Genomic DNA, 15,974 nt, shown 5'->3' on the forward strand with positions numbered 1-15,974 from the left:
GGCCATCTGTGAACTTATTCTACACCCTCTTGATGTGGAGAGACACCTAACACTGGTCCTCACTGACCTCAGCTGTCTGCTATGGTGCATGCATCTCATGACTGATGGGCTCAGAACTCCAGAGTGTTCAGGACTTGAGCTCAGCAGACTCCCCGTTGCTTGCTGAGGCCCATTCAGTTGCACTTAAGTCAGTCTTGCCCAACCCCGAGCCTCACCTGCTTCCAACCCCCAGGCTGTGCTCTAGCCTCTGTTTTTTTGTTTTTTTTTAAATACCTAGCCACCTTGGGGTGATTGGGCATTGAATCAGTCCTCTGCCTTCCACAAGGCCTCGTTGAGCTTTGTGGCCTCTTTAACTCTTTTGTAGCCATTCTGTCACCTGTGTGGATATATATCACTGTGTGAATGTAATAGATGGCCCAAGAGTTAGTATTAGTAATTGGCTCTGGTTGCCAGTGGCCATATTACCAAGGACATAGAGGATTACATGGCAAATTGTACCAATAAAATGGACATAGCTTGTGAATTTACTGTTAATTAATAAATTCTGATGCTGTGGAAAGACCAAATTCTGTCCCTTTGCTTCTGATATAAAGTGCTCATGATACATGAAGTGGCCACGCTGTTTTTACTTGTTTGTTTGATCAGTTTCTTAAACGGTTTTAGATGTAAACATAAATGTCTGTGTTGCACTGATGAACCAACCCATGTAAAGTATCAACCCATGTAAAGACCACAACCAGCTCAGGAGCTGCTGCTGTCCATACCTCCGTTTACAGAGGAGGAGTGATGGTCCAGGCCTGTGGTCCTAACCCCAGCTGTGAGCCTTTGGCTTCTTTCAGAACCCCCTCCTTTACTAGTTGCTTGCAGTGCAGCCAAGCAGACAAGGTACATACTGTCAGGAAGTTCTTGAGCGAGGGGAAGGACATGAGGACTTGCAGCAGGTTCCCACTGCACGAGGCACCGTCTCCCACGTAGCCTGCCCTGCAGGTGCAGTTCACATCTGGAAAGGAGAGGCGCAGGGGTCATGCACAATGAGGGGAGGCTCGCGCCACCCTGCCCACTCTTGGGGCCAGACTGGTCAGGCGGAGAGCCTGCAGAGGGATGGGGCAATGACCTTTCATCCGGTAACAGAAGACATCCCACATTTCACTCTTGTTAGCCCTGGTGCCGTAGTCCACTATCCCAACAACATTTGCACCACACTTCTGAGAGGCATAGGTTGTGGGGTAGCCGACCCGTCCACTCTCCAGCCAGCCAGCTGAGCAGAGGTGGTACTTGGCCTGCAGAGACAGGGAAATGAGTCTGGGTCACTTATAATGTCTTCTTTGCTGTGCAATCATTGGGTTACTTCTGACCCCTGCCCAGACTGCAAACTCTATGGAGCCTGTTGTAGTCCTGAGCCTGGAATGTAGTAGGTCACTAAATTTTTGTCCATCAAGCCATGGATGAATGACGATGGTACTCTCTTTCTCTAGGTGGTCAAGCCTTTCATACATCTCTTTTGAGAAGGAATTTACCACCAGAGATTTACCCCAGGGCAAATGCTTCTGCTTATGAATTAATAAAACTCTGATGACAAAATTCTACGTTATCACCATCACCTTCACCCCTGTGTGGCTGTAATTTTAAAATCCTTGCCAGATAATTAAGATGAATGAGGCAAGCAAGGGGTGATAATGTTTGCCCCAGGAAGCATAATCATCTTTAAAACCCCCAGTGCCAGGCATGGAAAACCTTGTCTCCAACTGTTGATCAGTGGAGTCTCAGAGACTCCCCAGATAGTACATGCTTTTCTCATTGCTCTTGGTTGTCTCCAAGGACCTGAAGGTAAGCTAAGCCCCCATTGCTGAAGACAATGGTGTACTTTGGACATAGGACTTGGAACTGACTTGGAGACCTCCTTTCTGAGGACTAGCTCTTACAGTGTTGGAAGGTGTTGCATAAACTGCCAAGGCAAAAAAGCAATCAGTAGTGCTACCCAGTTTTAAAGCTTTCCAGCCACGACAACTAGCATGGCAAGGTATTTCCAGGAGCAGCGATGGCACTCACATCCGGGAGGTAACCGACAGCTGCGTCCTCAGGCCTGCTCAATAGGAGGGCCCCGCTGACAGAAGCGGTAAACCTAGCCTGCCCGTGGCTGCTGAGGCCACGGACACGAGAGGAGAACCTACTGCAGCCGCTTTCTCAAACTGCTCTAATTTCTAACTGAGCTCTATGTACTTATTACACTTCAGTGTAGTCTCACCCTTCCTTCCTGTCACATCAGATGGAGACTATTACAGAGACCTATAACTGATCAAGATGCAAACAACAAGTGGATATGGGTTGGTACATCTACAACACAACTTCGATACCTAAGGCTTAGTGGAAGAGGGGACAGAAAGACCCTCAGAGCCAGAGGACCAGGACATCTGCTGAGAGAAAAGAGGCTTCTATATATGACAGTGAATCTTCACCTAGGACCTCACAATACGGTTGCCTAAACAAGACCTGCATGATGATAACAGCAGTTGACATGACAATGTGAACAAGAGACATCACACAAGGCCCCACCCCTCAATCAATAGGCACAAGCAGTTAATGGCTGCTGAGAAAGGGAGAATCAGTCTTCTCCAGGATGAGCTGCCTGATAAGTTCCCCAACCCCATGTGGTCAGTCCCAAACAAATACTCATATGAGCAACACTAAATAGACTCAGTTGCAAGTGTGTGCATGTGTGTGTGTGTGTGTGTGTGTGTGTGTGTGTAACAATCATTAAGGAAGAGGTCATGAATTTGAGAAGGAGTGTAGAGGACACAGGAAGAGTTGGTGGCAGAGAGGAAGGGTGGAAATGGTGCAAATATGGTACTTATGTATGAAATTCTCAAAAAGTTATTTTTAAAAAAGATGATTGAGGCAAAACAAAGTAAGTGGTCAAAGTCATAAAGCCAGCATCTAGAAGTCCCAGATGGACCCAGTGAACCCCAAATCTCTCAGTAATCAAAAGCTGAGCCCTGTCTGCATGCCATACTACATCAATCCTGTACACATACCAGGACATAGGTTTCAGTGGCTTGATGACAATAAGCAAGACGCAGACCCTCCCAGAAGCCAGATCCTTGCACGGAAGGCTCCATTCTGTGGGTAGGTCTAAAGAAAGGTAGTAAGCTCTTGCTGTGATGGAGGCTGGAGGAAGGATCCGAAATTCAGATCACTAGGCTCATACTCCTGCAGCTAGTGAAAACCACCAGCAGACTGCTTCTTAGAGTTGGCTCCACGTGGTGGAGCTTCTGGTTCCAGAGATCATGAGAGCAGCCATTCCTCCCTCTGGGCTGGAAGCCTGCTGTTCCCAGGACTTCCTTTTGCGGATTCCCTAGAGCCCTGGCTGTTTGTGAGTTCAGGGAGACCCTGCCGAGGCTGTGGCTATGAGCTTTCCTGGCATTCCCCTGTGATGTTTGCTCTTCACTCTGCCTCCTGGATGACAGCGGATATTTCACTTAACCTTTCTGAGCCCCAGTTCCCTTATGTGTAAAACTGAAGGAGTAACACCTACCTCCAGGGATGTGGTAAGTATGCCAACACCACAGCCTACGCAGTGCTGGACATGGCAGATGCCTGACTTCAGACATGATGAACTGTGATTGCTCAGGAGTCTCTTGTGCTTGCTTCCAAAAAGCCAGTCACCCGAGTTTCCTCCAGCTTTAGAGGAGGCTGCCTGCACACCCTCCCTGTTGGCTCTGCCTGAAGTGTCTGCTTAACTAGAAACCCACCTTCTGGGCATAGGAGAGCTGGTTGTAGGTGGCTATGGATGCAGCTTCCTTGGCACAGGCCTCTTTGGCTTTGTTGAAGGTCAGTTTGTACTGGCCCAGTGGGGAGCGTAGATGGAACACGCCAACAGTAGTGTCTAGAAGAGGAGAGAGATTATGAAGTCAGCCTGCTTGGCTGGCAGGCAAGCAAAAGACTTAGAAGGACTTCCATGGCAGAGGGCAACTGTGGCCCAGGCTGCTTTGGGAAGCAGTTTCTCCCAACTGTGGCCCAGGCTGCTTTGGGAAGCAGTTTCTCCCAACTGTAGCCCAGGGTACACTGGGAAGCAGTTTCTCCCAACTGTGGCCCAGGCTGCTTTGGGAAGCAGTTTCTCCCAACTGTAGCCCAGGGCACCCTGGGAAGCAGTGTCTCCCACCGTGGCCTGGGGCACCCTGGGCAGCAGTCTCTCCCACCGTGGCCCGGGGCATCCTGGGCAGCAGTCTCTCCCACCGTGGCCCGGGGCACCCTGGGAAGCCACTCCTCCTAGTTATGTAGTAGCACATCATTTGAAATAGTATTCTTTTTAGTTATAAAAATAGGGCTGCAGAGATGGCTTAGCCGGGAAGAGAACTGGATGTTCCTTGAGAGCAGGGCCCACACAGCAGCTGTGATCCATCAGGAGGTGTATCTGATGCCCCCCATCATCAATGTGCAGAACGCCTAACAGGTAGAGTGGATGAACATAGCAGCTGTAGCATAGCTGCTATTGAGTTATGAAAGAAAAAACAAGCAAACTAACAACAGCAACAGCGAATCCTCTAAGCTGACCATGCCAATAAAGCAGCCAGACACCCAGAGACCTGCAGTCAGTTTGGGTGGGACACAATGCACGGAACTTGGGTCACTCTGGAAACCACTGGAGTCCCTCTCTGCTCTGGCTCTGACGGTATGGACTCTGTGATTTTCCTCTACGGGATTTCCACACGCCCTACCTGATGGGCCTCTGTATGGTGGCCCTTTACTCTCCTGTGTGTTTTATGAACTTGTGACCTTATTATACACCATTCAGATCATCCTCAGAAGTGCCTGTGGCACACGCCAGTCACTGTGGGAGGTGCACAGGGTGGCTAAGAAAGTGCTGCGTGAGTGAAAGGCTGTTCTTTCTTGTTGAGCACCTACTCTGCACTTCCCAGATCCAACTCCAGCCAAAGGCTGTGGGTGTTGTTAGCAACACGGGCAAGGAAAACACTGGGAAGGTCCTTCGAGACCCTAGTTCTAGCCTTCAAGGACAATTGTGTTGATCCTCCTGTCTCACTGGGTCTGGATAGTGCCTGGATTCTTTAGTTTCTGTTTTTTTGTTTTTTTTTCTCTTTTCTGTCTTTCTTTTCTCTTATGCATATAGCCCTCACCCAAGCCTGAAAACAAAGGGTCACAGCCACACTGACCCTGGAAGTGAAGGTCCACACAGTCGGCATCTGGGTGGCACTGTCCGTTGTCCTGTAAGCAGCGGTCGAGGGGCAGCTGCTCGGGCTCACAGTCCAGCCCATCCCCCACATAGTGGCTCTTACATTTACAATTGTGCTTGCCCTGTGGAAAGAGGATGGGAAGAGTGACCCCCCCCCCCGCATTCCCATGGTCCCAGGGACCAGAGGACAGCCATCTGAGCACAGGAGCAGCTCATAAAGACCATGTGGTAGATAGGCCCTGTGAGCAGGCAGAATAAAGCTTGTCTTACTCTTGGGCAGGCTCATGGTGAAAGGCTGCCATCCTCAGCATAAATGTTGCTTTTCAGAGAGCCTCTCCCTCCAAAGCAGCTTGCAGGAAGCAACTGTTGACTGCCATTGCAAGACACAGGCCCTGTCTCTGCTCGTGGCCTTTTTTGCTCTGTGCCAGGGCTGTGTATTGACTTTGTGCTAAGTGCCCCCCTTTTCCTCTCTCTACTTGTGCATATGCTCCTGGAATGCAGGGATCCTGACTTTTTCTTTTGTTCATATCCCTGATACCTGCTACAGCCCATAATTGTTGCTTTGTGACCACTGCTCCAATCAGAGAATGTCCTTATTTAATCTTACAAACCCTGTGATGTCTCTGTAATTAGACCTGCGTCACATGAGGAAATTGAGGCCCAGAGACATCAAGTGATCAGTCTTCAGCCTCACAACATACATGGTCAGAGCTAAGTCTCAAAGGCTGCCTGACTCCAGGTCTCTGTTTGTAACTGGTACAGGCATCATTTCCCACCAGAAAAAAATGGGGCACTGACTCCATTCCTAGAAGACTGGAGGAAGTGTCACTTTTATGCCATTTGTTACCAGCTTTTTGGTTTTAATGAGCTCTAGATTTGGAGTCATGACAGACTTAAAGGAAAGCCAGAAAGGCAGCACCCTGTATGGCCTGTCTGCTTCCCTTAATGTTAGTGGGTATCTCATCTAGCTCTAGTGGAAGTTAAGAAGTGATGTTGGTAGAGTCCTATTAGCTAAACAATAGACCGTACCTGGATTTCACTAAACTTGACTCTGCTGAGGATACAAAATTGCATCAACAATGACTTTTACTAGAAACACACCAGGGTGGGAAGATAGTGTAGCAGAGGACAGAGGGGAAGCTGAGCCCAGGGAGCTGAGGACAGCAGGCTGAACTGAGCACAGAGGGCTGCTATTCCAAGTGTCCCCAGGGAACTGGGACTCACTGGGCCAGTCATCCTGCAGGTAGCATGCTCATGACATCCACCATTGACACCATCTGCACAGGGGTCTATCTCTGTGCAGCTGTGACCATCTCCCTTGTAGCCTTTCTTGCAGCTGCAGGAGACTTGTGTGCCATTCTGGGAACATTTGGCGACCTTTGCACAGCCCCCGTTGTTCTGTTTGCAGAAATCCACAACTGCAAGAGAAAGAGTAGAGGGCTTCATAGACCACTGTCAGGGGCTACCAGTCAGCTTTCTACAGTGAATGGCAAGGGGGCAAACAAATTCTCATATGTTCATGTCTTTGGTGTTCCCAGTCTGTGGGCTCTCTGCCAGCTTGTATAGGATTCACAACACCCTTATGACAGACAGCCTGACAGGCTTGGCACATAATGATAGGATAGCTTTGATAATAATCTTCAGAATGAATTGGGTTTTTTGATGTTAGGACTCTCTCTCTCTTGCTCTCAGTGTGTGTGTGTGTGTGTGTGTGTGTGTGTGTGTGTGTGTGTGTGTCCGTGTCCTAGTTACCTTGACACAGCGTAGAATCATTTGAGCCAGTCTCAGTTGAGGGACTGCTCAGATTCAGATCTGATTGAATAGTGGCCATGACCGTGAGAGACTGTCTTGATTGATGATTAATACAGGAAGGTGCACCTTTGCCCACTGTGGGTGGCACCATCCTTAGGCAGGTGGGTCTGGTCTGTATGAGAAAGCTGACTGACCATAAGCCAGTGAGTGAGACAGTTGTGAGAAACTCCTCCATGGTTTTTGCTTCAGTCCCACTTGGGTTCCTGTCCTGATTTCCTTCACTGATGAATTATGGCCTCAAAATATAAGACAAAAATCCCTCTTTCCTTGTCAAGCTGTTTTTGGTCAGAGTGTTTTTAGCACCGTAAAAGCTAACTAGAACAGTGTGTGTGAAGGGGTAAGGTTAGTACAATAAGGGACATCTTGTGAGAGAGACATTTCCAGCTCCGCTCTACAGGGTCAGTCTTGGAGTGCTTGCTTGACCTGACAAAGGTAAAGAAGGTAGAGCGTGAAGGGCTGGGTTTGGTCTTGCTGGGTTTTGTTTGTTCTTTGGGACTTTGTTTTCATAATCTCCAAACTTCAGCCCAATATAGTCTATCTGGAGCTGTAGGAACAGCTGGGAAGTTGCCTTATTTCTTTTGCTTGCTCTAATGCTTGGAGTCACTTGAGGCCCTTGAAACTCTGAGAGCATAAACACGAAGCCAAGAGCCTCCTGGTGGATAGTCAGGTAGAGTGAGGGAGCTGGGCCTCTGCTGCCATTGTTGGGTATGGACCCACTTCTGGAATGCCTTGCAGAAGGGTACAAAAGGGCAAGCATGGCAAGATCTATTGCTTATAAAGTATATTTCTTGGTACAAGGTTTTAATCATAGAAAACTTCAGGAAACAATGAGGCTGAGACTACTCACCACTCCCTTCTTTTTCTGTTGTAAACAGAGTTGCAGATGGAATGTGTCATGGCATGTCTAACAAGATGGTGGCATTTCCCAGCTCTCTTGCAGCTAGGTATGACATATGATGAGTGCCAGCCAATAGGGTGGGAGAAGATCTTATTTTTAGCAATTTTGGAGTGTGTTCTTAAAGGGATGGAGGTTTCCCTCTTCATTTTCCTTTTCTAACTAGTCGCCTAGGTATGCTGGCTCTGAAGACCTCCCTTTGAACTGCTATACAAGACAGAATAAATATTTATTTTGTTCGTGCACCTTCAAACTTGAGACTCTGTGTGCTCAGCACACAGCTCCATCACTGTGGACTGACAACGCTGACGCAGGGCGGAACAGTGGTAGAGGGCCTGCCTAGCATTGGAAACGCTCTGGGTTTACTCCCACTGACAGACAGCCAATGGGGGTTGGAGGATATGTAGTCTTTAGTTTTAACTTTTTCATCTTAATGCTGTATTCAGCTTCTGAATTTTTGAAGCAAGACTGATTGCTTGTTGAGTTAAAAAAAATACTATAGGCCAGGTGGTGGCAGCACACACCTTTAATCCTAGCACTCAGGAAGCAGAGGCAGGTAGCTCTCTGTGAGTTTGAGGCCAGCCTGGTCTACAGGGTGAGTTCCAGGACAGCCACGACTACACACAAAATCCTGTCTTGAAAAACCCAAACCAAACTAAACCGAAACCAAACTATAAAATACAGGGCATCTTGTTTTGTGAAGCAATTGAAAAAATGTAAAACCATGCTTGGAAGGTAGGCAAGGCGGCTGTGAGCCAACTACTGATGAAGTTGAGTCCTAAGGAAGATAGGCGTTGGTGCAGAGACCCACGTAGGAAGTAGACGAGGCAGTGGGGAGCCTAGCCATTGTGATCACACCCGACTCCAAGTACGCAAGGGGGACTCACCTGTGCACGTGAGTCCATCACCCTCATAATTCAAGTGACACATGCATGTGTTGTTCTCCGCACAGGTGGCATGCTCAGAACAAGGAGGCGTGCACACTGGAAACACAGCTGCAAAGAGAGAGGCCTCCCTTCATCCTGCGCCCCACCCGGCAGTCAGCCTCACCTATGCGATCTTCCCAGGAGTCTTATCAGATGTTTTGTAAATGGTAGAAAGATGGGGTACTTACTAAGGACCCTCCTACTTCATTCAGGTATGTCTGCAAAGCGGTTCAGACTATAATGCGTTATCATGCACAGGCTGCCTTAATGGCAACTATTTAAAACCTTCTCTCTCCATACTTGCAAGCAGGGATGAACCTGGCCAATAGACTCTTTTGCTCTAAGGACACGGGATACCAGGCAGAGAAGGTTGAATTGAAGGGGAATGTCACTGTCTTCCAAGGTCACCTATGAGCTGGGGCCAAGTCTTTGATGATCAGATGGGGATGTGGTGAGCACAGGCAGCCTAAAGTTGAGGGGTATTTTAGGTGAGTGGGCAGGGATAGAAGCAAAGCCAAACATACTGTGGGAACCGATGAAGCCCGTGCAAGAGCCTAGTCACACCAATATGACTCTAGGGAGAAACTGATTTAGGCAGAATAATTTGGCCTTAAAATCTTAGAACTTTGGGTCTCTGAAAACAGAAAAGCATGGATCAAGACTATGATGGTGACAATAACCACAGTAATAATGGGAGCAACTGTGCTTCATATAGCAGATAAACTCAGGGAACCTCAGAGCCGTCCCAGCAACCCTTCCCTTGCAGAGTGTGCAATAGGTACACCTTTCTACAGAAGAGCAAGGTGAGCTGCCCAAGGCCATTTGTGCAGTAAGGGGCAGAATCCAGACCACGTCCTGATCTCAGGACTCCAGGGACTGAGTGGTCCTGACCACAGATTTTTGTCATCATGCATTTGGGTCCAAGTTCATCATAATGAATTTTCACTGCATGGGCTTTATAGTTGAGTAAAATCTTTTCACCAAGTTTTCTTCCAACCCACCAACCTCTAGAGGTTCAGGGAACAGTTCAAATCAGGGTTTACAGGTATTTACTGTTTACACCTATGGATGGAAGTGGGAACACCTGCACTATTTACAGGTGAAAGTGGGAACACTCACTCCGTTTACAAGTGCAGGTGGGAACACTCACTCCGTTTACAGGTGCAGGTGGGAACACTCACTCCATTTACAGGTGCAGGTGGGAACACTCACTCTGTTTACAGGTGTAGGTGGGAACACTCTGTTTACAGGTGCAGGTGGGAACACTCACTCTGTTTACAGGTAGAGGTGGGAACACTCACACCATTTACAGGTAGAGGTGGGAACACTTACACCATTTACAGGTGAAAGTGGGAACACTCACTCCGTTTACAGGTGCAGGTGGGAATACTCACTCTGTTTACAGGGAATCCCCTCACTGTCATTTTCTCAGCTATAACTCAGAAACGCTCCCTCACCAGCCCTCCCTCAATAGAGACCCTGTAGTCAAGGCTACCAGTGGCTGGGCATTTCTCCAACAGACCTGTGTGAATGTCACAGAAGCGACCTGTCCACCCTGTTTCACAGAGGCACTGTCCGGAGCCTGTGACCCCCTCGTCACACTGTCCATGCTCTGAGCAGCCACAGGCTGTAACAGAAACCAGAATGTGCAGTGATTAGTGAGCGGCAGTGACATCTGGTCAGCCCCATTGACTGTGTGCCTGCTGCTGGGCACTGTCAATGCGAGGGCCATAGGCTTCTACCACAGTTCTCGTTTATTTTCCTCAATATTCTAAAGATAACTTATGCACAGGCCGCGCACAGGAAGCTCACAGTAGACAGGAGGGCCCTGTTTTCACAGGCCCACAGAGCATGGTACTGAGTGTCATGAAGGCAGAAGTAGAGTGCTGTAGGGCATGTCACAGAGCAGATGGGCTGACAAGTCCACTGTGGGCTCTTGCTTGAGAAATCTACTTAAGAAGATGATTTTAAACCATGCTCCCGTTCTGCCGCTTAGCACTTCGGCATGATAGTGCCGGCCCAGGTCGCCATCTCTAGCCCCAGCCTCCATGGCTGCTTCAGCCTGCCCAATGGCCCCGTGTTAGCACTGCTCTCCTACAGCGTGCACCCCACGGGGCTGTCATGTGATCCACCTTAATCTGTTCCCAGCCCTTCCCTGGCCACCTGGCCTGTCACAACAGATGCTGGCCAGCTTTCTGTGGTCTGGGATTCCCCATGTGTGCTGCCGCTCCTGGTGAGCTTCAGGCTTCCTTTCCTTTCTCTCTTCCCCTTCCTTACCTACTCTTGCTGTTTCAGGCAGGTCAAGCCCACTCGACCTCTGCATTTGCTTTCCGTTATTCAGGAAAGCCACTTCGGTTTGCACAGTACAGTCACAGTGGTGACACAGGCCACTCAAATGTTAACCACAATGAAAATTTCAGTTCCTCCTCACAGATTCTGGGTGCTCAGTGGCCCTGTGCGGTGAGTGAAGACAGAACATCTCCAGCATTGCTGCAAGTTGGGTCTGTCTGCTCTTGATATGGCTGCAAGCTCAGATTCTCTGTGTGGGAGTCTTTTGTTCAGATCTGTTACCTGCTTTCACACCTACACAGCACGTATAACTATTTCTGTCTCTCTACACTTTTTGATGAGGGCTGGCTTGTCCGTAGACCCCCTCTAACTAACCTCTGTATTCCTAAACTGTAGGACAATTCCAAGCTGGCAGGTGCATCACTTAATCTCTTCCTGCCTCAGTTTCTTCATCAACATCAGTTCCTACCTCAAAGGTTGTGTTAAGGATTGAATGGAAAACTGAATGTGCCTGGCACCTGCTGGGCACTTGATAAATGCCAGTAGTCACCATGTGTGTGCAGAATGACTCAGTGAGTGGGTATGGCTCAGGCACAGGTTCCTGGGTGACTTCAGTGACTACAAGTTTCAATTGTAGAAGTGAGGCTCCTTCAAGGAATGAATACTAGTATGACATCCAAGGAGGGAAAAGGCAGACAGAGCAGTGGGTAGGAGAAAGCCAAAGTGGCTACTCCCAGGTCAAGTGGGTAGGATGAATCAGGACAGGCCACACAGCAGCAAACAGGCTACCACAGGTGAGTAGACATACGCAGACAGTCAGGCCCGAATCTCCCCGGTGCGCAGAGCTCGCAGGCTGTCCCATTGAAGCCAGGGTCGCACTGGCACTGGCCTGTGGCTGAGTACAGACTATGGCAGATGCCCCGGTTATTACATGGTGTGTCCGGTCCTCCAGGGCAGGCTGGAAGGAAAACAAAACAACGGTGACCACACCGTCTCCCAGAGGGCAGCCCAGCGTTGCTGTACACACATTGTTAATTCTGGCAGCCTCTCAGTGCCCCTGGCTGCAAGCGCACATACAGGGTGAGCACTGGCATATGGGGCCTGAGTATCATGTGCCTGATCTGACTCCACCTTGGCATGGGCTGAACTGTATGATATAACTGGGTCAGGACCCAGGCTTGAGAAGGCCTGAGCCAAGTAAGGAACCTACTCTGAGCTTTAGTTTTCTGTAGCTCTAGGTGCTGGTCGTGATGACAATAATGACGATGATGCCTTGCCAGCTTCACCACATCATTACTGTGAGGGTCAGATGGCAAATTCTGGGAATATTTTGTTTTGTTTATTTGACAAAGTTTTATGTATCCCAGGCTGGCCTTGAACTTGCTGTGCAGTCAAAGCTTAACTTGAACTTTCGATCCTCCTGCCTCCATGTCCTGAGTGCTGGGGAGACAAGTGTCTGTCTCCACACCTCATATGCTGTGCAGAGACGCAAACCTAGGACCTTGTACATTGAAGGAAAGAGCTCTGCCATGAGCTACAGCGCTAGCTCTCTGAGTGCGTCTTAACAGCCTGCAGGGACAAGCAGATTAAAAGGTTTCTATTAGTCTTCCAGTAGTGTGGCCGGGAGCTGGTGACTAGATTCAGCCGAGAATACTCCTATAGACCAGAGGTTCTCAATCTGTGTGGTTTTGACCCCTTTTGTTGGGGTGGGGGCATGTGAGCCTTTCACAGGATTCACATATCAGATGTCCTGCCAATCAGATATTTACATTAAGATTCATGACAGTAGCAAAATTACAGTTATGAAGTAGCAACATGATGTTTTATTGTGGTTGGGGTCACTGTAATGTGAGGAACTGCAGTGAAGAGTCACAGCATTAGGAAGGTTGAGAACCTCTGCTCTAGACCATGAGTGGAATACCCACGGCGGGGGAAACACCATGGCTTCTATAGTCTGGGACCTGAGCTTCCTTCTTAAGCTTTCTCCTGAGCTTCTATTTCTCATCTATTTAAGGGGCGGGCACCAGGGTTGCTCTCAAGGCTGTGTGCAGGCGTGTGAGCATTCAACAGTATTCCTGCCTGGAGCCAAGTCCAGCAGGTGGGGTGAACTCTGCAAGCCTTTGTTCGGGATTGCTGTGGATGTAATTAGTTACTAGAGTTGTACCAAGGTTACCAAATTGAAATCACACTCACTTTGACAAGGAGCCAAAGGAGAGAGGACAATGTTATGCACCCTATAACTATGGATGTAAAGGAAGTCATGGTCCACCAAATCCTATCAGAACATCACTTTCAGAGATAGAATCACGTCAAAGTTCTTATACAACATTATGGACATTGAATAGAACCAACAATAAATACTGTAGAATGCATTGTAAAGCACCAGGGCAAATGCCCGTGTTCTAATTTGATTAGTATTATTATTTGTACATTAGTATTTCTGCCCAGGGTCTTATACATGCTGCCAGCATGCTCCCCTAAGGCATCTTCCCAAGGCTTCTTCTCGAGTCAGGGTCTACGTTGCCCAGGCTGTCCTTGCATGCCTTCACTCTGCAGATGAGGTAGGCCCCAAACTGGTCCTCCTGCTTTAGCCTCCTAACTAGCTGGGATTCGGCCTGTGCTTCTGGCCCTGCTGTGGTCTGATCTCAACCATGGAGGTGGATGTACAGCAGGGTCTCAGGAAAACACAAACTATGCAGATGGCAGTGAGACCAGCATGCGACTGTTCCGCGAGCTGGGCTGGGGCCTGGGAATCTGAGGGTGGCGTTTCCCTACCTCCTTAGAACTTGGGTACTTTTAGGAGCACTGCGGCCCACACCCCTGTGGAATGGCAAGCCGAAAGGGGCGCCTCACCCTCGCAGTCTGGCAGGAAATAGCCTTTGCAGCACTTTGGGACCTGGATCACCATGGCACACAGCTGCTGGCAGCCTTCCAGGTCCCTCTTGTAAGGCAGTAGGTTGTAGACGCACTTTTGCTTCACACCCTGCAGGGAGAGAGGAGATGTGCAGTTGGGCAGTTGCTACCTTCCTCCACTGGGGTTGGGCTGCTAGGGCTCCAGCACCTGCCTAGTGAAGGGTCTTGGTACAACCCAGGTTGAAAATGGGATTTTTAGTATTAAGAAGAGTAGACTGGCTTCAGGCACCAGATTGGAGCTTTAGTCCTCTGCCCTGGGATGACAGACTGGGGGTCAGGAAGCAGGCCATAGGGCAACTGCCTTCGGTTTCCTCAGATCAGTATCAACATATTCTCTCAGACTTTGTGCCTAGTCTTTAGCTAGATACTGGCAATAACCAGTCTGCATACCATTGCTGCCTTTAAACCTTTTAGTCTCAGGCTGTGTTTTCTGTGGTTCCAGTCCAGTCATCACCAGGGTTGTGGGGTAAATACTTCTGAACAGTCACTCACCTTTTTCTCTACCCTCACTCTTGTGTATGTATGATGGTAATCTCCTGTCTGTCTTCTCCGTTTGTATCTTCCTTGTCTCTCTCCCCCTAACTTTGCCCCTGGGTGTTTTGAGGATCTCAATATCTCTCTATTTCAATCTTTCTTCCCTTTGTACAAAGATTAGGTAAAGTGTAGTCTATAGCTCCTGTAAACCAATTAATTTTTTTTAATTAAAAAAAAAAAGGACTTTCAAGGTAGGCCAAGAGTAAAGAGAGAGGGGCAGAACAGGGGCCCTAAACAGAATTTCTCACTCTTGGAGCTGTTTGCAAATGGAATGATTGCTTGGGGATGGCTGGGGAGAGGCAAATTCCTATCCCACATATCCTCAGCAAGGAAGGGGTGAGATTCACTTTGAATGAGGGAGGTGTGTGTGTGTGTGTGTGTGTGTGTGTGTGTGTGTATGTAGGAAAGAGGTTGATGTGGGTGTCCTTCTCAACTGCTCTCCATCTTATGTTCTGAAACTGGATCTCACTGAACCTACAGCTCACTTGCCGGCTGTACACTGAGTCTCCAGGATCCTCCTGCCTCCGTTCCCAGCGTCAGGATTACAGGTAGCAGTTTATGCTTCTAGATTCTTATGTGGGTGCTGTGGGTCTGAAATCAGGTCGTCAGGCTTGTGCAGCAAGCACTGGATTAACCGAGCCTTTTCCACAACCATGAAGACTTGTTTTTGTGGACACCTAACCACTGTGTGTGCTTGCTGGCCGACTGCAAGCTGTACAGCTGAGTCACAGCCCCAGTTCTTTACTTTAGAATAGGTAAGAATATTTCTTCGTGAGCACTTACTCCATGCCAACCACTTAAGATCCACCTCTACTTGAACCTGTGTGTTTTCCTAATTTTTGCACGGAGAACTGATAGCTTACTTTCTTCTATATGGGCACCACTGGCAGGTCATGGAACTTGCCAAAGACTACTGGGATCTGTCCTCATACCCATGTGCTCCAACACTTAGCTGTTACTCCACATGGCTTCCTAGTCTTTACTCCTAGCTTTGCTTTCTACCAGCTGTGTGGCCTTGGCCTGATTGTCTTCTTTCTCTGAAATTCACTTCCTCTATATATACATTTCCCAGCACACAGTAGCTAACAATGGCTACTATTCTTATAATAATTTTCTACTCTCATCTAGTTATTTGTAATTCCATGAACTTTCAGGATCGTTCCTAAAACATGGGCAGTAAACTGACAGGCAGCCTGGGTTGAAAATACGCACCTCACCATATGATACACACTCACACACCCTCACCCATGTGCATGTGCGTCTCTACCCATGCACACGCATCCCTACCCATGCACACACACCCCTACCCATGTACATAAAGCCCTACCCATGCACACGCATGCTTACCCATGTACACACACCTACCCATGCACACGCACCCCTACCCATGCACACGCTCGCCTACCCATGCACACGC

The 15,974-nt window shown here is 48.6% G+C and overlaps 1 protein-coding gene across 5 annotated transcripts in view; it reads right to left on the reverse strand.

Annotated features, from left to right (window-relative positions):
- Stab2 (stabilin 2) overlaps positions 1 to 15,974 on the reverse strand; it is a 168,495-nt gene that overhangs the window by 8,290 nt on the left and 144,231 nt on the right. For all 5 annotated transcript variants that reach the window (XM_055627757.1, XM_055627756.1, XM_055627755.1 and 2 more), the window contains 9 exons: positions 13,964 to 14,093; positions 11,919 to 12,068; positions 10,344 to 10,448; positions 8,783 to 8,890; positions 6,413 to 6,606; positions 5,169 to 5,310; positions 3,750 to 3,883; positions 1,115 to 1,280; positions 894 to 1,000 (listed from right to left, as the gene is read on the reverse strand). In XM_055627757.1, the coding sequence (XP_055483732.1) occupies positions 894 to 1,000; positions 1,115 to 1,280; positions 3,750 to 3,883; positions 5,169 to 5,310; positions 6,413 to 6,606; positions 8,783 to 8,890; positions 10,344 to 10,448; positions 11,919 to 12,068; positions 13,964 to 14,093 (1,236 nt within the window). The remainder of the gene's footprint in view (positions 1 to 893; positions 1,001 to 1,114; positions 1,281 to 3,749; positions 3,884 to 5,168; positions 5,311 to 6,412; positions 6,607 to 8,782; positions 8,891 to 10,343; positions 10,449 to 11,918; positions 12,069 to 13,963; positions 14,094 to 15,974) is intronic.

Source organism: Psammomys obesus, unplaced genomic scaffold (genome assembly GCF_907164565.1).
Source record: "Psammomys obesus unplaced genomic scaffold, mPsaObe1.curated_primary_1811, whole genome shotgun sequence".
Classification (NCBI taxonomy): domain Eukaryota; kingdom Metazoa; phylum Chordata; class Mammalia; order Rodentia; family Muridae; genus Psammomys; species Psammomys obesus.